The sequence below is a fragment of the Anabrus simplex genome, chromosome 10 (assembly GCF_040414725.1).
Source record: "Anabrus simplex isolate iqAnaSimp1 chromosome 10, ASM4041472v1, whole genome shotgun sequence".
In the NCBI taxonomy this organism is placed as follows: domain Eukaryota; kingdom Metazoa; phylum Arthropoda; class Insecta; order Orthoptera; family Tettigoniidae; genus Anabrus; species Anabrus simplex.
The window spans coordinates 38,069,854-38,092,182 of NC_090274.1; the positions used below are offsets into that span (position 1 = coordinate 38,069,854).

Here is a 22,329-nt window from a genome sequence, read left to right on the forward strand (position 1 = left end):
AGTCAAATCATAAGACGCGCACCAAGGCCCCTCCGAAGACCATACGGCATTTCATTTCAATGATCAATTATTACACCAGTATGAACATTCCTATCCAGGTCTCTACGATAAACACTCCAGTCCTGTGAGAAAATATCCGCATCCATAGTATCACTTCTCAGCCATGATTCAACACCTAAATATACATCTATTCCTTTCTTTGAAATACTTCTACAGTTTAACACTAACATCCTTTCTTGACTTCCAGCCCCCTATACTGTTATCACCCTATTCCTATTCCGCCTCGTTTCCCTGAATGAACCTATTACCCTTCTACACAAAACCCTAACTTATATGTACCATAGTGGTTCATGTTAATGCAATAGGACCTAAGGCGGATTTTAAATTTTAGCCTGCATTTTTAACAGTCTGAAACAGACATTTAAGGCCTCAGTTTAATCATGAGATTCCTGATTACAACAATTTATGTTAGGACCAAATGTGTCTGTACCATCCCGCATGCCGAAGAAAAATTTGGTCTTCCACCAACATAAATCAATAATCTATTTTCTTAAAATTTGCATGTAAGTTCTGAACATGGCCACTGTGATATATCTCTCAAATCAACTATATTCAAATATCCATAAGCTATTCTACAGAACTTTCGGAACAAACTGCAAGATTAAAATAACTGAACGAAAATATTAACATCACTATAGAGCACCTTCCAATTGTTATTAAGGTTAAGATTCTCCCGAAAGGGCATGTAAGAGTTACAAGTTGATATTTGCTGTACTCCTGGAGAGATTTCGTGCTCCTTGAACAATCTGATAAATGATATCTTCGACATATTTCATCGTACAATTCACATATGCATCTATCAGTCAGATAACGAAAGTGTTTTTTTATTTATTATTTTGTTCTGCAAAGTTTGTGATAGAAACCGTGAATGACATATCTCGTAACAACATGTATTTGGTCTTAATACTCTTCCTTCCGTCCATTTCCATTGTCTCCATCATTCTTCTGCGTAGATGTTCCTCATAAAAATGGACTTGCAGATTGTGGCGGTAATATGAGATATAAGTCTTCAATATAGAACGTTTCCTTGTCTAGTTCATAGACGACGAATCTTGACGGAGCTCTTTCTCCTACTCTTAATGCATATTTCAGGAAACATGCTTTCATTTTTCTACCCTCACAAGATTACTAGTTAATTCTTCGTAGATGAGTTCTAGACCGTATGTTACTAACTTCTAGGTGATATTGTGGCTTTAGAGAGTACCAAGGCTGTGCCTGAAGATAGCTGCGATACGTTTCTTATGAAACAATGCCGTGAGCAGAACCGGTGGCTGGCAGAAAATGTCGTCTAGCCCGTTCTGCAATAAAATAGCGAGAGTAACATAAATTTCAAGGGTTCTAATAGTCCGTACCCCTAAAGTTTATGCAAATCTCATAGTAGAACTGTTGTGCAGTACAGGGTGAACGTGTTACTTGCTTTATTAAGTTTATATTCTGGTCTATTACTGGGTTTAATTAAGGTACAGCGCCAGCATTTGCCTGGTGTGAAAATGGGAAACCACGGAAAACCATCTTCAGTGCTGTCGACAGTAAGCCTCAAACCAACCCACAATCTTCTGGATACAAGCTCTCAGTTGCGCACTCCTAACCGCACGGCCAACTCGCGCAGTGTTGCAATGTCGGCAGTTAAGGGATCTGTCACGATTTATACGAAATCACTTATATACTACATAACAATGTGTTATTGTCTTTAATCTTATATCAGCAATTGCGTCTTTGTCATGCTTTATCCCTGTGTGATAATTTTCAGGAAGCAAATGAAATAAAATAAAACTCATTCATGTATAAATAATGATGATAAATTTCAGAGCATGTGTCATGGCATTGTTTCATTATTATAATGAGGTTAATAATTTGGACTTCTGTTCAATTATTTTAATTTTCCCATTTTTCCAAAAGTATTTCCGGAAGAATAACATGTGGATATTTGAACAGAGTTGATTGGAGATATATTACAATGGTCATGTACTTATCTTAAGAGCAAATCACAGGGTAAAATGTTCAGAAAATCGAACATTCCACCTTATTAAAAAGACATGCAAAAAGAAAGCGATCTCAATAAGATAAGAAGAGACCGGATGTTTAGACAGCAACAAATTTTGCTTCCGGGCTGAGTGGCTCAGACGGTTGACGTGCTGGCCTTCTGACCCGAACTTACTAGGTTCGATCCTGGCTCAGTCCGGTAGTATTTGAAGATGCTCAAATTCGTCAGCCTCGTGTCGGTAGAACATGTAAAAGAACTCCTGCGGAACTAAATTTTGGCACCTCGGCGTCTCCGAATACCGTAAAACTAGATAGTGGGACGTTAAGCCAATAACATTATTATTATCATTATTATTAGAAAATGTCATCTAGGCCACTCATCAGTTATATAGTGAGAGTACAATAATTTCCAGCGGTTCTAATAGTCCGTACCCCTAAAGTTTATGCATATCTTATATTAGAACTGTTGTGCGGTACAGGGTGAACGTGTTACTCGCATTATTAAGTTTGCATTGAATGCCTAAATTTGTGGACTCTAAAGATAAGACACTATCGGACAGTGATCCAACCAGAGTGCCTATACATTCCAGAATGCCTAGGATTAACAACCAGAAAATACATCGAATAGACAGAGAGAAAAAAAGAAAGAAAAATTCTAGACTTAGAAAATGCGCTAATACTGATTACGCAGAACCAAAGAACTGTACAAAACATGGGCCAGGATATCACACGTCATACGAAAACGAAGAATTAAATTAAATTAAATTAAATTAAATTAAAAACATGTTTCGAAAATGTGCGACGACAGGGTCTTTAAAAGAAAACTTCAACCATTTTAACAAGTCCAACAGAAAAGGCAACGCATATGAAAATCGGTTTATTAACACCAAGAAAGACCAGCGAGACATAATCATGGAAAGAGGCATCTGTAACAGAACCCCATTCAGAAACAAGGTACAGATATTTGAGGGGTTCTAAAAAGGAGAAACAGAGACCACGAAGAAACAACATTGGACGGATGAAAAGAAAGATGCTGCAGGCAAGAGAATGAAGAAATACTGGAGGCAAAGAAAAGACTCAACAAAGTAACAATAATATAGAACAGGAAATTAAACCATACACACATTCACAAAGCACAGATTAACATTTTACGAACGCATCAAAAGAATGTTTTTTGTCTTTTTTTGCTAGGGGCTTTACGTCGCACCGACACAGATAGGTCTTATGGCGACGATGGGATAGGAAAGGCCTAGGAGTTGGAAGGAATCGGCCGTGGCCTTAATTAAGGTACAGCCCCAGCATTTGCCTGGTGTGAAAATGGGAAACCACGGAAAACCATCTTCAGGGCTGCCGATAGTGGGATTCGAACCTACTATCTCCCGGATGCAAGCTCAAAGCCGCGCGCCTCTACGCGCACGGCCAACTCGCCCGGTATCAAAAGAATGAACCATGATAATATTATTTTTATTAATAATATTATTAATAATATCCACCTCCGTAACGTAACGGTTAGCACTATTAGCTGCCGTCTTCGGAGTCCCGGGTTCGATTCCCGGTACTGCCAGAAATTTAAGAATGGCAGGAGGGCTGGTATGTGGTAAAATGGTACATGCAGCTCACCTCCATTGGGGGTGTAACTGAAAAATGTTGCACCACCTCGGGACGAGGGCACGAGTTTACCGACTAAATAATAATAATAATAATAATAATAATAATAATAATAATAATAATAATAATAATAATGTATCATTAACTGACGTTGCCATCATGCTAGTAAGTTGAAGATAATGGGGAGATTGATCTTTGTCAATCTCATAGTTACAACTAAGGTATTGAGCCTCAGAGGTTACCTCAAGATGTTTTCTGGCTGTGCCTGTTTTTGGTCCGCGAGAGGTATTTTATTTCCCTCAAGCCCTCCGGACAAGTCCGGCGAGCCCCCCGATCCGCCACCTGGGACGCGCCCGATAGGGGAACAGGCAAAAACCCTTGAAAATGGAATTTGGATGAAAAAGAAACCACACGAAATTTTTCAATTCACAGAAAAAATCACAGATACCATCAGAAAGAGACGATTAAAATTCTACGGACACCTACACAGAATGGATAACAACAGGCTGACAAAGAAAATTCTAAATGTAGCTCTAACCCTGAAAATCCGCGACAATTGGTTAGCAGAAATTCATGAAGATCTACAAGAAATGGGTATTGAGGACGAAACCATTCAAGATAGAATTAAATTTAGAAGCTTAGTAAACAAACATAAATTTGCAGAGAAACCAACAAGAAAAAATACAGGCTGGACAGAAACACGCAGAAAGGAACACAGTGAAAAAATGATGAGATATTGGGAAGAAAAGAAGAAGAAACATTGTGCAAAATAAGTTCAAACGCGCTCCACCGTTGGGCACAACGAATATAATAATAATAATAATAATAATAATAATAATAATAATAATAATAATATCAGGCCTTTGAGAAAATAATTTTTGTTTAGATTCTTTAAAAAGAAATCACCGAGCAAGTGGCTGTGTGGTTTGGGTCACGCAGTTATCAGCTTGCATTCGGGAGATAATAGGTTCGAACCCCACTGACGGCAGCCCTGAAGATGGTTTTCCGTGGTTTCTCATTTTCACATTAGGCAAATGTCGGGTTTATATCTTAATTTAAGGCCACGGTCGCTTCCTTACCACTCCTAGCCCTTTCCTATTTTATCGTCGCCACAAGACCTATCTGTGTCGGTACGACGTGAAGCAAATAGTAAACAAAAGGAATCAGGAAGAATTCTATCAACACAAGGGTTAAGCCAAAACAGGCACTATAAAATGGATTAGTAGAATCTGAAACTAGCTTTAATTGATAGGAATAACACAAGAAGACACCAAAAAGGGGGAGATTTTGAGATATAAAATTGACAAATAGCAAACTGGTCCAGGGGAAAAACCGAAGAAAACGACAAAATAGGTCAACAAATCCCTCTAAACTGCTTAGTCCTAAATGGCTTACTCTCTAAAATTAAAATAAAATATTTCAGCTAAGTGGTTTCAGGAGATCAGAGAGGATTTCAACAGAGCGAAGAGATTACTCAGATCGAGTACGGGACACGAAAGCTAAATAACTTCAAGGGCTTCCATTCCATAGGGAACAAAGGCAAAATAGGGAATGCACGGTGGAAAGAAAACAGGATTCCAGGAAAAGAATTCAGTGAATCTAGGATGCAAAAAGGTTTCCAGAAATGTATTACCAGGTACATGACATGACCTATAATGGCTCCACACGAATTTTTTTTAAAAATAATACGGAACAGGTTTTAAGACACTGAAGTGTCAAAACTTCTCCCTGTAAAGAAATGCTCTAACATGTCTGTACATACATCGATACGGGTCTTCCGCATGTCATGTCAAAATACCGCTACGGAATTCGATCCCTTAACTACAAATACTGAAATAGGGCCAAAGGTAATAAAATTGAAGAGAAAAGAGAGATACAAACATAAAATATTATATGCTATTTCAATTGAAATTAACGCTAAAATATGCCAAGGTTTGGTCGTATTTATGGCGAATCACCCGTTACAATCGCATTCTAGAATCATGCGTGTGTGTGTTTTATCATGACATCGAAGATAACGGTAAGTTAGTATTTTTAGAATAAACATTAGCAGAAAACACTACTCGAAATTTAAATTCGTTAAGTCTATTGAAAATAAAAATAAAAGTGTCCATCACGATTGGAACATACGGTATTTCCTAGACAAACAAATAAAAACATTGGTATCCACATCGTAAGAGAGAACGAACCACATCTGAGCCCTTCACGCAAACAATTTCCAAATAACCCAACCAAGTGAGGTTTGTAAAACGAGAAAGTTTTAACCCTCAAAGTTATAAATAAAATGATATGCGCATACCATATTCCTTCAATAGGATATTTATAATAGGGTCTGGTAGAAGAGATCAAGACGGTTAAGTTTCGCGGTGCGGCATGCGGCTCGCAAGAGAGTTTTAGCTGTCTTATGTACGTAATTCTGTTAATAACAAAGAAAAGACAACATTGTGTTGCTAATTTAGAATAAAAAGTGTTTGTAATGTTAAGCAGAGGAAATTAAACATCAAAATTGAATGCGGAATGTGCACAATTGCTGTACAATATACAAAATTCTAACGCAAATATAATAACAGGGAAAGAAAGAGAGAAATAATTTTGGCGTATCTTTACAAAAAGAACAGGAAATGTATTCTAGAAAACGCATTGGAATATTATAATAAAACTAGTTCTTAAAATACAAATTTTGCTGCTTGGATGGTTTGATTTAAATAAACGTTCTAATTAACATCAGAAACGACATGCGTCACCCATTACCGGTACCGAGTTAATTTAGTGACAACATAATATGTTATTTGTTCCAGAGTCGTCATACCTTACATCACAAGACAAATTTAAGAGTAGCAGACGAGATTTAACTAAAGGTTTTAGATTCCAATATCACTTGGCTAACAAGACACTAAACTGAATTCAACACTACTCAGAAAAAAGGACATACATGGAAAATTTAACAGTCTGTTAAAATATGGAATTATTCAAAATCTTCGAGCTTTGTTATAAATTCAAAAATACTTTTGAAATTGGATGTTATCGTAGATTACAAATCATTGGAAGAATACATACAACTTTGCGCCTAAACCAATGTGTACTGACATTAAAATATGGTACAGGTTTGTTTGACCTTTTCCACCATGTCGTAATTTTTGATATGACACCTTCGAATTTGAATTTTAATTCAGACTGTAATAGTAAAATAAAAATAACTAGAATTCATCGTCAATTAAATCTGAGAATTGCAAAGATGAGCTACAGAAATCCCAAAATAAATTCATAAATTGTTTTGAATATTAAGAATTATACTTCAAATAACTATACAATGTTATAACCGCAATGGTTAATTTATGTATAATGGCACTTACAGGTGTAAATCATAATTTTAAAACACGCTGTTTGTAGAGGTACGCAAAATAGGTTTACTGTTGATCATTATGAGTTGACATTCCAGAATAATGAAACTATATAAAAATAAACTTAATTAAAATCTTACCTGTGTGCATCCCACGTCGCCTAGTGTTCCTCCTTTGGTATTAGCAGCAACCCACGCTTCTGCGAAAGTCTCCATAGCGCTTTGAAAGTCCATTTCTTCGAGGGAAAACTTCGACTTTTCTCCCTCTTCGAATTCCTCTTACAAAATTACCAGATAGAAACAAAGAAAGAAAATCCGCAAACGAATCCACGCCTTCTTTCTCAACAAAGCACAAAGACTAACGAAAAATCATCACAGCAGCAACAACAAAAACAATAATAATTAATAGTATTTTATCAACAACACATTGACGACAGCGCCAAACTGTCGCCGGCAATGAGATAGCGGCGAGTACATGAACTAACGAGGAGCGAACCGCACGTCTCTTCCCTGTGCAGAGGTTCAACTCATACTGAACGCGGCGAGAGGCTGGTCTGCCGTTTATAGTCGTATGCGCAGTGACATTCGAAAATGGAACAGGAGTTCCTTTCAAACTATCTTCTTCTGCCGTGTTTCATTAATATCTGCTGTGAGAATTAGTTATTATATAATATTACAGTGTTGGTAGAATAATAAAATATACTAGGAAATTATGTAATGTAGACGTAGTGGCTGTAAGGATCGGCCAACCCCCCAGCGAGGAAGCGCCCGACAGTCAAGGAACGCACATCAGGCAGCCAGCGTTACACCCACAACCAGCACGACGCGAAATCTCCGGCAAAGCAAAGCCGGCTGAGTTTAACGAAATGACGGTATCTTACGCGCAAACTCTGAAAGATGCGCGCGTTCTGCTGGGCGGGAACCAGAGTAGGCGGGTTCAGAAAAGAGGTGTGTCCAGATTTAAGAAGGGGGTGGGGTCTCCATGGAAAGGGTTTATTAAGGTGGGAGGGGGGTTGGACTTAAAAAGGAGGAGGGTAGGCTAAAGATTATTAGTACCGGTATTTAGCAAGGGTGAGAAAGAATGCAAGACGTACTTTGTCGATAAATTATAGGCAAATTAAAATTAAATCCTTTCAGAGCAGAAAGGTGACATACAACGCTTTCTACCCTGTTATCCCGGGTTCAAATCCAGGTCAGACTTAGCTGAGGGCGGTGAAATAAAAACTGACAACATTACAATAAAACTGAATATTTAAAAAAAACATATCAGGACCAAAATACGAAAATGGAATTTGGATCGAAAAGAAACCAAAGAAAATTCATCAACTAACACACAAAAAAAAAAATCACAGGTACAATTAGGAAACTGCGTATAATTCCGACGGACACCTACATAGAATGGACACTAACAGGCTGACACAGAAACATTTAAACCTAGTACTAGCCCTGAAAAAAGAGCAACAATTTCTTAGTGGAAATAAACAAAGATCTAGAAGAAATTGGTATTACGAAAGAAACCGTTCACGATAGAAGGCAAACATAAACTGCAGAGAAATCTAGAAGAAAATATACAGTGTGGACAGAAAGAACAAAGAAAGGCGCTCAGTGAACGAATGAAGGGATGCTGGTAAGATACAAAGAAACATTGTAATAAATAAATTCAAACGCCCTTCGTAGTTGGGCATAACGAATCAATAATAATAATAATAATAATTATTATTATTATAATTATTATTATGTCCACTTCTGTGATGTAGTGGTTAGTGTGATATTAGCTGCCATCCTCGGAGGCCCGGGTTAGATTCCCGACTCTGCCACGAAAATGTGAAAAATGATACGAGGGCTGAAACGATCTCCACTCACCCTCGGGAGGTCAAATGAGTAGAGGGGGTTCAATTCCCATCTCAGCCATCCTCGAAGTGGTTATTCGTGGTTTCCCACTTCTCCTCCAGGCAAATGCCGGGATGGTACATAACTTAAAGCCACGGCCACTTCCTTCCCTCTTCCTAGTCTATCCCTTCCTATCTTTCCATCCCTCACAAGCCCCTGTTCAACACAGCAGGTGAGGGCGCCTGGGGCGAGGTACTGGTCCTCATCCCCAGTTGAACCCACCGATCAAATGTCTCACGCTCCAAGGCACTGCCTTTTAGGCAGTAGAGATGGGATTCCTTGCTGAGCCCGGAGGAAAATCAATCCTGGATTAAATAAGTAGATAAATAAGTAGATAAATAAATAAATAAATAAATAAATAAATAAATAAATAAATAAATAAATAAATAAATAAATAATAAACCGGTCTGAGTAGCTCAGACAATGTAGTCTTCTGTGGTTTCTTTTCCATCCAAATTCCTTTTTTGCATTTTGGTCCTACGATTTTCATGAGAATTTTTCGCTCTTGATTGCAAAGTTTTTAAAATTACTTTATTTAATTATATTGTATAATTTTATTGTAATATTAGCTACTAGTTTCTATATCAACGTCCATAGCTAAGCCTGACCTGGTAGTAGAAGGGGCTCAGATACGTCACTCTCGTATCGGCCTGTGAAAGTCTTCAGCGGGACAAAGTTCCGGCATCACGGCGTCTTCTTTTCTGTTCGAATTTCTTTCACCGTTTGCTGTGGGCTTCTTTTCGCTCTTTGGTCTAAATTGCTCCGGTCATCCTCTTCGATTTATACTCTTGACAACCTGCCAGTTGTAAATTTTGAATCTATTGATCTCCCTGTAGTGTACGTTTTCTGTCGGGCTAAGTGGCTCAGACGGGTGAGGCGCTGTCCTTCTGACCCCAACTCGGCAGGTTCGATCTTGTCTCAGTCTGGTGGTATTTGAAGGTACTGAAATACGTCAGCGTCGTGTCGGTAGATTTGCTGGTACTTAAAAACTCCTACGGGACTTAATTCCGGCACTTCGGCGACTCCAAAAATCGTAAACTGGTCAGTCAAGGACCTTATCATAACAGCATTAATTAAAATAAAATCCACAGCCTGTTTCCAGTCATTCGACCGGGTCAGGAATATAATTAATGAAGCCCCCATCTAGCAGCTAGGATAGGACTTGTGCCGGCTACCAAAACCTGTCGCACTTGTCCGAGGCAATGATGCATGACTGACAGATTAAATGAAATGGAATTTGAGAGAGTTTCTGCAATGAAAGATGACAGCGAAATCCGGAGTACCCGGAGAAAAACATGCACCGCCTCCACTTTGTCCAGCACAAGTCTGGCATAGAGTGACAGGGATTTGAATTAAGGAACCCAGCAGTGAGATGCCAATTCGCTGCCACTTGAGGTACGGAGGCATATAAGAGCATTAATATATATATTTTTTAAATCAGCACTGAAACGTACCAGAATAAGTCATCGTTGATGTGGGATGCTGCATGCTTCGACACATTTGCAGCACCACATTGTCTATATCATCTACCTTACAGGTTACGTAGCGCATTCCTATCTACGAAATCTCACTGTAATATTTGTTCCAAATGAAACATAATTGCTTTTACACAAATAAAGTCTAAAATCTGCGGTAAATTAAGAAATAGTACGAAATATTTTACTTGCAGAGGATGATATGGATACATACTTTACTACCTTACAACTACTTTTTTTCTGCTACGTCGCAGCGCTTCCCTATGTTTTTTGTTTGTCTAACACTTTGCTCATTGAAGTTGTTTGCATTAATTAGGTGTCGTTTTCTTCATGTTTCTCATTCGTTTTTTGCCCTAAGACATTCATTAAATGGTTCATTTATTGGTGCAATTTTCCTTTCAACAAAATGTTAATATAATTATTGGTCCAGGGATCTTTCAACAATGCTATTTTCCTTTCAACAAAAAAGTAATATATTTATTGGTCCAGGGATCATGCTATTTTCCTTTCAACAATGGCATTTTCCTTTCAACAAAAAAGTAATATATTTATTGGTCCAGGGATCATGCTATTTTTCCTTCCAACAATGCTATTTTCCTTTCAACAAAAAAGTAATATATTTATTGGTCCAGGGATCATGCTATTTTCCTTCCAACAATGCTATTTTCCTTTCAAGAAAAAAGTAATATATTTATTAGTCCAGCGATCATGCTATTTTCCTTTCAACAATGCTATTTTTCTTTCAACAAAAAAGTAATATATTTCTTGGTCCAGCGATCATGCTATTTTCCTTTCAACAATGCTATTTTCCTTTCAACAAAAATGTAATATATTTATTGGTCCAGGGATCATGCTTTTTTGTTGTTTGAACTGCCCGCGCTAGTCATATGGACAAAGATAATGAGAATTCACAGATTTCTTCATCGTTCTGAACAATCTCTACAGATCCCCTCTGTAAAGCATGCTCTTGAAGATGAGTAGACCTGAAATTAAAGTGATTAATTTCAATTTCCTATTGCTCAACACTCTCGGTTAAAAAAGTTAATTAATGGAACCATTCTCTCATGTAAGTAAGGGTTATTCTGCCCGAAGGCAGGTCCGAAACTCCGCAAAGGTGTTCCTGAGCCGGAGTTTATGTGCGGTAGCGTGGCCAGTTCCTTCCCGCTCCTCCATTCCCTTAACCCCCACCAACAGCGCGTGGCAACCCATCCAACTCCTGACCACGCCCAATGTTGCTTAACTTCGGAGATCTCACGGGATCCGGTGTTTCAACACGGCTACGACCGTTGGCTTTCTCAGGTAAGTTACATGAAAATGTTGCAAAAAAGTAGATGGTGATATTTTATCAAAAAATAAATACTTCAATGCTATTTGTCTTTTCTTTCATTCCGGGAAACTCCAAGAATTAACTAATGTTGTTCCTAAAACTAACAAAAATCCTCTCCTTATAATAATATTTTACATAAATATACACAAGTAGATATGAAGTATGTGGCTTTTATACAGAACAATATGCTTATCATTAAATAATAAACTGACTCACAAGAGTCATAAAATCTCCACTGTGTCGGAGCGACGTAAAGCCCGTAGCAAAAAAAAAATCTCCACTTATGTTGTTTCTAAAATGACAGATTCACTTGAATAAAGATTGATTTTTATTTAATTTATGATCCTGAGGTCTCCTTGTCCTAACAATGATTACATAAGAGTTGGCTCTTAAACATCTTTATAAAATGTTACTCATTAACTAAGGAAGTACAACTGTAAATATCACCGCTGCAGTAAAATCCAGCTGTAAAGACTTGCATGATAGTATAATAATTACAGTTACAGTACTGTGCGCCCGAGGAACGAGCACCTCTGATCGGGGTTGGAACCCTTGCAAGGAGCCTTTCACTCTCCCTGATGAGTCATGGCCGCTTCCTTCCAATTCCTAGGTGTTTCCTGCCCCATCGTCACCATAAGACCTATCTGTGTCGGTGCGACGTAAAGCAAATAGCAAAAAAAAATTCACTTTATGCAAGTCCGTCAAGTTTTTTATTATTTTTAAGTGCTGATTCAACATATTTGCATGATTATCCAGTGATATTCCATTGTCACGTTTTTTCTTTATTAATTATTATTCAGAATATTTATACATTTACAAAATTTACATGATTTTTTTTGCCATTTTGCTTTACGTCGCACTGTCGCAGATAGGTCTTATGGCGACGATGGGACGGGAAAGGTCTAGGAGTGGGAAGGAAGCGACCGTGGCCTTAATTAAGGTACAGACCAAGCATTTGCCTGGTGTGAAAATGGGAAACCACAGAAAATCATCTTCAGGGCTGCCGACAGTGGGATTCGAACCCACTATCTCCCGGATGCGAACTCACAGCTGCTTTCCTTCTTCTCTTCCCATTGACAATCAAAACTATCTTATCAAATTGGTAACCGTAGTACTCTGCGTCATCTCGAAGAGTCTTGATCAGCGAATATACATTCGGGTGCGCTCTCGAAATTAAACTGTTTATTCTTTGGTTCCAGCCTTCAGAAACGTTATTGGTCCGATGCCGCCTTCCACAACAGTTCCACATATTTCTTGGCATGTGCACGTTATCCAGCCATTGATCGACGACATAGTCGTAAAACACCTGTAGATTCTGATTTTCAGGCGTGCTCTCCTGAATATATAGCCAACTATCATGAATCATTTCTAGGGGAATGTGCGCTAGTGCTGAACACATTCGAATAGGAAGTCTAATTTCTTCATTTTCCCTGTACGCAGTAACAAGGCCACAATCTTATACTTTCCTCCATAGACACTGATTAAAATTATAGTTGCAACCAAAAATCTCAGCTTGAGGAAGCAGTGTTTTAGCTGATTGGACGATGGCGATTCTGACGTCCATAATAAGTGTCACAAAGTTCCATCCTGGTACGTGTTTTTAACAGCTTCGAAGAAACGAGCATACAGTATGTTTCCCGTTTCTTGTTTGGTAACAGCGCGTAGACACCTTGCATCGTTTTGGTTTCTTCCCAAGAACTTTCAAGATCGACGTGGATGATAAAAAACTGCCCAAACTGCTTCCTTGAACTTTTGAAGGTCCCGTCGACAAAGAATGAAGAACAACTTGATAAATCAGATTTTCCTTTCTCGCTGGCAAACACTAATATCCTGTCTTTAGGCCCCCTGTTGTCGTCTTCAAGTAGGAATTTTCCACCGTCGTTCATTGCTATGTGCCTTTCCTGTATTATTACACCCCCAGAATCGATCGGGTCTTTTGTAGGTCCCATTCTTTTCCACCGGATGCGATGTAATGTTGTTTGATGGCATCGATGTCACAAGGTCATGGTCTCTATTGAAGAGCTGGCCTACTTCTTCGGTGTGAATTTTAAATCATACTTTCCGTTTCCCTTGCACGTTTTTTTCATTTACTACACTTTTTTCCACTTCATTCGCCGCGTCGTCCGGAATGCAAACATGACTTGTCTCGCCTAAAACTGTATTACCTTTCGTTGTTATTCTTCCTTTACATTTACTTTTCTTGAAATATATGCACCGCCAATAAGTAATTTGATATTTATTGGTATAGTCCACAATATACTGCCTGATGTCCGTCGTAAATCAATACAGGCTTTCCCTTGGTGGTCTCAGTGAACTTCATAGCAGCAGATAAATTATCACCAGTTCAACACGGAACACTTGTTATCACACAGGTATCAACTGTAGCTATGAACTCCACTTACCGGGTGGGCCTTCCCCTCCCCTGTTTCTGCATTCCAACCCTCCTTGGGCCACCGTGCAAGTGTCATTGTTTGAAATGGCCATGCCTGGTTATTTCCGAGAATTTTTGGCTTTCCGTGCAAGTGTCAACACATTCCATCTCCGTGCACGTGTCATAACTTCCCTCTGATCTACAGCGAGTGAGCAGAAGCCCAGGCAGGTGAACGGGGATATTCCCGAGATTAAGCTAATGAGGCCTACCCCCCCCCCCCCGCAAATCTGCTGTAGCTGCTGGGGAATTTATATGAGTGGGCACAAGTTTATCTCAGTGATCGAAAATATCCCGCAACTAATCATAGCACACCCATCAATGTTTACGCTTTTACCATAACCGTAAAACCTTTAGTAGTGCTCTTCCATGATCCAGCCAGCTTAATACAGAAGTAAATATCCCCAAATGACACAGCACAACAAATTTAAAACTTTTTTTCGCTCTCAGAAATGAAACTATATTATTTTATTTACTTCGCATATGCTGATTTTGAATTTAAAGCTCGTTTTTCTCTGTCACCTAACAGATATTTGAGAGGAGTTGATGAACTTCCCTCAACATACTGCATAGGCTATATAGTTCACTGTTGTTCATTTGCGCTTTCCTATTATTATATTTTATGTCATTTCAACCCACATCATCCATAAACCAATTAAGACTTTGTATAGTAAAAATTCTCACCTTCTTAAAACTTCTTCCTTTAGGACTTTCACCTATAAGATGGCTCCGAAACATCTGTGATAATTTGCCAGCAGTAATTGGCAAGCATGTTGGACACTGATTTCCCTTCGTATCACCTTTCCATTTCTGATAAGTTCTGATAAGACCTTTCTGCATGCTTCTCACTGACCTCGCCAAGGATCGGTAGAAAGAAATTCAAGTGCAAACGGAGAAAGTGAATTTTAAGGGGCATGTTTAGAGACATGATTTTTTCGCATTAACGATAAGCGCGACAAGATATATTTTGAAGCGATTTGAAGATATCTTTACGAATCGTATGATTCTGGTTAAGAAATTAGTGATTTTGTTTTCGTGAATTAGAGCGAATTAAAGCGACAAGGCCAGTTTAAAGCGAAATTTACTTACTTTGCGATAAAAGCGAAAATGCAGCGAAATTCATGTAAAATAACGACCTTGAAATTGTATTCCAATATTACGTGTGCGAAGGGAAACAGAATGAGGATTTCTCATTTCTACAGAAGTATCTCTTGCTGTTAATATTCTACAAAATCCATTAATAATATGGCCATATAGGGTGGAAGCTACGTCCATGTAGGTTATAATAATGGCATATGGCCTCCGGAGAGACCTGGTGCAGGTCCTTTTCTCGTAGATGGCCTATTAGGCGACCTGCATGTTTGTGAAGATGAGAGCCCCCGAGCCAATGGAGTTAACCAATAAAATTTAAAACCCCCGACCCTGCCAGGAATCGAACCCGGGAACCTCTGAACCGAAGGCCAGTACGCTGACCATTCAGCCAACGGACTCCATGTAGGTTGAAAGGGTAATTTGTTATGTAATCTTGTTTAGGAATAATGAATCATTATAAATATTGTTGATCTTTATTTATCTATCTTCCACATAAATAATTCACAAAATTCACAAATTAAAATGTTAATGAATAATTTCAGAAAAATTTTAACGCGAAATTAAAGCGATGGGGTCAGCCTATTTCGCGAAATAACGCGAAAATATGTTTCCTTTTCGCGAAATCGAACATAAATTAATGCGAAAAAAATCATGCCTCTAGGCATGTTGCATCCCAGTGTCTTGTAAGCCCTCGACAAATCTTCCACCATATCTCTGTACAGTGGAACCTCAATATCTCTAAGCACCTCGGGAACTAAATTTTGTTTAGAGTTATCGAAATTTCGAGATATCGAGAATACCGTTTAAGAGCGTGTATAGCACATAACTGAATCATATGTGACTACGGGCTTATACTGAATAAATTATTTTTAACAGTGTTTAAAAATATACAAACAAACTCTATTTTACGGCAGCACTTTATAACAGTAACTTTTTAGAAGACAGGATGCAGTACATACCAGGGCCTCTCAAACGCCCAAAATCTCACGCGTGCAAACAGCGGCGCAGAGTTCCTGTGCACAGTGCATCGGTCCCACTCGGCTTAGCTCGGACCAACGCTTCGTCTCTGGGATACTCGGCTAAGCTCGGCTCAACTCGGCTTGGATTTAGAGCACTACGGAGCAAGTGGGGAAGAGGGAGACAGGGGGAGCGAGCGAGATAGGCGCTATTGCTCCAAATCGAGGAGTGGGGATCTGCACTCTGGTCAGCCAAGCGAAGTCGTCTTTTGGACCGTGCACAGTGCATGCACCAGGCGCATGCTCCCTGAGAGGCCCTGGTACATACAGTAGTGAAACATAACTCGGTTAACACCTTTGGGGAAAAAGTCTGTTAGTCTCTTCTGTTTGTTACGGATAACCTTTCTTCATTTCAGGTTGAAACTTCTCGACAATACCACGCAGCCGAGATTCGTAAATGTACCTTGTCATCCGCGACTTCGGGGGTTGCTTTCGTGCGTGATTGGTAATTAATTCACACCCGAGAAACAGCACGAATTCGCCTATTTTCCGATCACTAGAAGTTTTAATTTTTCGATTCCCGTCATATTAGCTCCCAGCATCACTGTAACCCTTTTCTTCCTTTTTTTCTTATTATTTCCTTTACGTCGCACCGACACAGATAGGTCATATGGCGACGATGGGATAGGGAAGGGCTAGAAGTGGGAAGGAAGCGGTCTGGTGTGAAAATGGGAAACCATGGAAAACTATTTTCGGGGCTGCCAACAGTGGGATTCGAACCCACTATCTCCCGGATGCAAGCTCATTGCTGCGCGCCCCTAACCGCACGGCCAACTCGCCCGGTTAACCCTTTCTTTACTCCTTTTTTTGCTAGTTGCTTTACGTCGCACCGACACAGATAGGTCTTATGGCGACGATGGAACAGGGGAGGGCTAGGAGTGGGAAGGAAGCGGCCGTGGCCTTAATTAAGGTACAGTCCCAGCAGTTGCCTGATGTGAAACTGGGAAACCACGGAAAACCATCTTCATGGCTGCCGTCAGTGGGATTCGAACCTACTATCTCCCGGATGCAAGCTCATTGCTGCGCGCCCCTAACCGCACGGCCAACTCGCCCGGTTAACCCTTTCTTTACTCCTTTTTTTGCTAGTTGCTTTACGTCGCACTGACACAGATAGGTCTTATGGCGATGGGACAGGAAAGGGCTAGAAGTGGGAAGGAAGCGGCCGTGGCCTTAATTAAGGTACAAAAAAAAAGCAAAGTCACCTCAGTGCAGGCCATGAAGGCCCTTGGAAGAGTGGAAGGTAAAGGCTTCCACCATTGTTAACCTCGGCACGTGATGGGGTAGAGTGGTTAGCTCTACGCCCGGCCGCCTTTGCCCCCAGGAATTAACCTGGTACTCATTTTTGGTGTAGGCTGAATGAACCTCAGGGCCATATGCACCTCCGGAAGTGGAAATCTCGTTTCTTAAATTTTACGACTTCCTGCCGGGGATTCGAACCCACGTCCTTCCAGGCGAACCGAGCACGCCTTTACCGCCTCGGTCAGGCAGCCCCTTAATTAAGGTACAGCCCCAGCATTTGCCTGGTGTGAAAATGGGAAACCAGGTAAAAGCATTTTCGGGGCTGCCGACTGTGGGGTTCGAACCTACTATCTTCCGAATACTGGATACTGGCCGCACTTAAGCGACTGCAGCTATCGAGCTCGGTCTTTCTTTACTTGTTAACTGTTCCTCACAAACCACAAATGCCGTATTGCACAGTTAATGTTGCACAAAATTCGAGTTACAGAGTATTTTTTGCTTCCAGGGAGGAAATTCATGTAACCGAATTTCGAGCAATATAGAAGAAATAAACGTGAAGAAAAGGACAAATGGCCGGGAAATTTAAGTTACTTCGAGATACTGAAAATTCGAGTAATCGATGTTCGAGATATCGAGGCTCGACTGTAATTATCTGCTCTATAGTTTCCCAGGCCGCCCCGTAATGTAGGGGTAGCGTGCCTGTCTCTTACCCGGAGGCCCCGGGTTCGATTCCTGGCCAGGTCAGGGATTTTTACCCGGACCTGGTTCGAGGTCCACTCAGCCTACGTGATTAGAATTGAGGAGCTATCTGATGGTGAGATAGCGGCCCCGGTCTCGAAAGCCAAGAATAACGGCCGAGAGGATTCGTCGTAGGGCTGTAGGAAAGAAAGGAAAGAAAATAGTTTCCCAGAAAATTCACACAAACTGATTTACAAGAAAGACAGGCTTAAAAAAGAACAGGAATGAGAATCCCCTCGAATACAGAATTATATCAGAGATCGCATATTTCTCACCCTATAAAGATACCTTCCTTTAGTTCTGCCTCACTCAAACTTTGAAATTTTCCCCTTAAATATAGAAATGCTCTTACTGATATGTCTATCACGTGAACAAAGTTCTTCATGAACCCTAGTTTTATATGGAAAGGGAGAAAAATTATTTTGGTGGCATCAATACGGTAGCAATTCTTTAACACTTTTTTGTTCTAATACTACACTATCTTTTGATGACCACTCTCTAATTTCGTAATGATTACGCTTATCTTGACCGTCCCACTCATAGAGAAAACAACAACATTTTGTGAATCCTGGCTGAATTCCTGTTAGCATACCTATCACTTTTAGATATGCACAAATCTGCCACCCGTGTTCTGTATAGTTAGCCTTAAGAATTGTTTCCATACTATCCTATGTTTCTTTCATATTAACAGAATAGGCAACTGTGGGGTTAAACATTCCTTTGGAGTAATGAAACCAAGAGGTATAATACGAAAGTTGCCCAGACAGGGAGATAATAGCGCATTCCGCTCCCTAAGAAAGCAATAGTTCCGGTATAGGGTGCGATACAAATATCTCAACAATGTTAGGTGATACGAAAAAAACTAATATTATTTTGGTGATCAGCGTGTCCGAGAACATGGTAACTGATATATTTTGTGACTGAGAGCAATCCACTGACGTTTCGCATGTATCAGTAGACGGTCCAATCTGCTGTTATGATTGTAACACCCCTGCTGTAAGCCGTGGTGAGACAACTGTTTACTCTTCGGGGCGCGTGACTACTGCCATCAACAGCTGGAGAGACAGGGGAGTGCCAAGGCCGCCTAAAATACAAGTGATATACAGAGAAACTTGCCTAAAGCGACCGGCAGCTATTCTTCCGAAAAAAATAAATAAATAAAATAAAATAATAATAAACAAAACTAAAAATGGACATTAGTACAGGTGGCCTGTAAATTTTTTTTTCTAGTTGTTTTACGTCGCACCGACACATATAGGTCTTATGGCAACGATGGGACAGGAAAGACCTAGGAATGGGAAGGAATCGGCCGTGCCTGGTGTGAAAATGGGAAACCACGGAAAATCATCTTCAAGGCTGCTGACAGTGGGGTTCGAACCCACTATCTCCCGGATGCGAGCTCACAGCCGCGCGCTCCTACGCGCACGACCAACTCGCCCGGTAATTGTTGTTTGTTGTTTGAGTCATCAGTCCACAGTCCGGCTCCATGGCTAAATGGTTAGCGTGCTGGCCTTTGGTCACAGGAGTCCCGGGTTCGATTCCCGGCAGGGTCGGGAATTTTAACCATCATTGGTAATTTCTCTGACACGGGGGCTGGGTGTATGTGTCGTCTTCATCATCATTTCATCCTCATCACGACGCGCAGGTCGCCTACGGGAGTCAAATCGAAAGACCTGCATCTGGCGAGCCGAACATGTCCCCGGAATCTCCCGGCACTAAAAGCCATACCCCATTTCATTTCATCAGTCCACAGTCTGGTTTGATACAGCTCTCCATGCCACCCTATCCCGTGCTAACCTTTTCATTTCTACATCTTACATCTGCTCTAATCTGCCTGTCATATTCGTATCCTGGTCTACCTCTACCGTTCATACCGCCTACACCTCCCTCAAAAGCCAACTGCACGAGTCCCGGGTGTCTTAAGATGTGTCCTATCATTCTATCTCTTCTTCTGGTCAAATTTAGCCAAATCGATCTCCTCTCACCAATTCGATTCAGTGTCCCTTCATTCGTGATTCGATCTATCCATCTCACCTTCAGCATTCTTCTGAAACACCACATTTCAAAAGCTTCTATTTTCCTTCTTTCTGAGCTAGTTATCGTCCATGTTTCACTTCCATACAATGCCAAGCTGCAGACGAAATTCTTCAAAAAAATCTCTCTAATTCCTATATCAATGTTCGAGTTGAACAAATTTCTTTTCTTAAGAAAGGCCCACCTTCCTTGTGCTAGTCTGCATTTTATGTCCTCCTTACTTCTACCATCATTAGTTATTTTACTACCCAAGTAACAATATTCATCTACTTCCTTTAAGACTTAATTTCCTAATCTAATATATCCTCCATCACCTGACTTTGTCCGACCGCACTTCATAACATCTTTTGGACTTTTTTTATTTTCATCTTGTATTCCTTCCCCAAGACTTTGTCCAAACCATTCAGCAATTTCTCCAGATCTTTTGCAGAGTCAGATAAAATAACAATATCATCGGCAAATCTCACGGTTTTGATTTCCTCTCCTTGGACTTTGATTCCCTTTCCAAATTCCGCTTTGAATTTCTTTATCGCTTGTTCTATGTAAACATTGAAAAGGAGATAAGGAAGAGGTCTCTTTTATCCCATGATTAACAACAATAGAGCCTACAGTATATTAAAAGTAGCATACATATGCATTGACTGGTTTAGGCTAATTTAAAGATACTCTAATGCAATGTTATACGAATTTTCTGGTTGGCATACTGTACTGTACTGACATTATTAGATCTCAGTAGTGCCTTTGATACTGTCAACCCTCAGTTACTGCTGCAGAAACTTCGAGAGTTAAATTTAATAGTGTGTCACTTTGGTATTTTTCTTCTTACCTTGAAAATCGCCGGCAACGTGTGACAGTTGAAAATGTGAGTTCAGGATGGCAAGGTAAGACGCTCGGTTTCCCTCAGGGGTCGGTCCTCGGACCACTGTTATTTATCATCCAAATTAATGATATATCAAAAGCACTTAAATTCTGAAAATTGCAAGTGTACGCAGATGATGTACAGATTTACTATAATTCAAAACCGAGTGATATCACTACTGCAATTACTAAAATAAATTCCGACCTTCAACATCTTAGTGACTATGCAAATAAAAACAGTTTATTAATAAACCCAAATAAAACTCAAGTTATTATAATTGGCACCAGTAAAAACATATATTCTCTCAAGCAACAGGATATCCCCCCAATAATTTTAAACTAAAAATCATACCCTACTCTACTTCAGTGACTAACTTAGGAATTATTATGACTGAGACCCTAAATTGGACTCAGTAGGTGATAAGCACATGTAATAAAGTACATAAATGCTTATATCCATTGAAATGGTTCTGTAATGTGTTCTCTGTTAGACTTAAAGTACACTAATTCGCTCTCTGATACTACCTATGATTGACAATTGTGATACTGTGTTGACTGAAATAACCCGCGACAGTAACAAGAAACTGGAACCGAGCCTGAACAGCTGCGTTAGATATATCTTTGATCTGCGATATAATGCTCATATTTCTCCTTATTGTAAGGAGTTGTCGTGGCTTCGAGTGCATCAGCGCCGTGAACTTCACATGTTATCGCTTCTGCATAAAATATTTTCCACTAATACTCCCCACTAACTGTCTTCATCTTTTTCTTACCTCTCGTCTTATCATGACCAAAATACAAGATCAGGCTCCTCCCTGGCAATACCTATAAACCGCACTGCTGTTTACAACCGCTCCTTCATAATCTCTGTGTCCAGGTCATGGAATTCGCTTCCTGCGAATATTAGAGACAATCCTTCTCGTTGCAAGTTTAAAGTGGCTTGCTGCGAGCATTTGCTGGGTACATCCCGCTGACTTGCTGGATAATTGTTGGGTGAATGAAGAAATGAATGAATGGATTACTGTAGTTACGTCATTTATGTGTACTTAGCTGCCTTTGTGGATCAGCGGTAGAGTGTCGGCCTCCGGATCCCAAGATAGCGGGTTCAAACCCGGCAGAGGTAGTCGGATTTTTGAAGGGCGGAAATAAATCCATTCGACACTCCATGTCGTACGATGTCGGCATGTAAAAGATCTCTGGTGACACATTTGGTGTTTACCCGACAAAATTAATTAAATCTC

At 40.0% G+C, this 22,329-nt stretch overlaps 1 protein-coding gene across 1 annotated transcript in view; it reads right to left on the minus strand.

Annotated features, from left to right (window-relative positions):
* dve (SATB1_N and homeodomain domain-containing protein dve) overlaps positions 1-7,225 on the minus strand; it is a 474,059-nt gene extending 466,834 nt beyond the window's left edge. The window contains exon 1 of the mRNA XM_067154226.2: positions 7,133-7,225. Coding sequence (XP_067010327.2) covers positions 7,133-7,225 — 93 coding nt within the window. The remainder of the gene's footprint in view (positions 1-7,132) is intronic.
* Between the last annotated feature and the right edge of the window lie 15,104 nt (positions 7,226-22,329).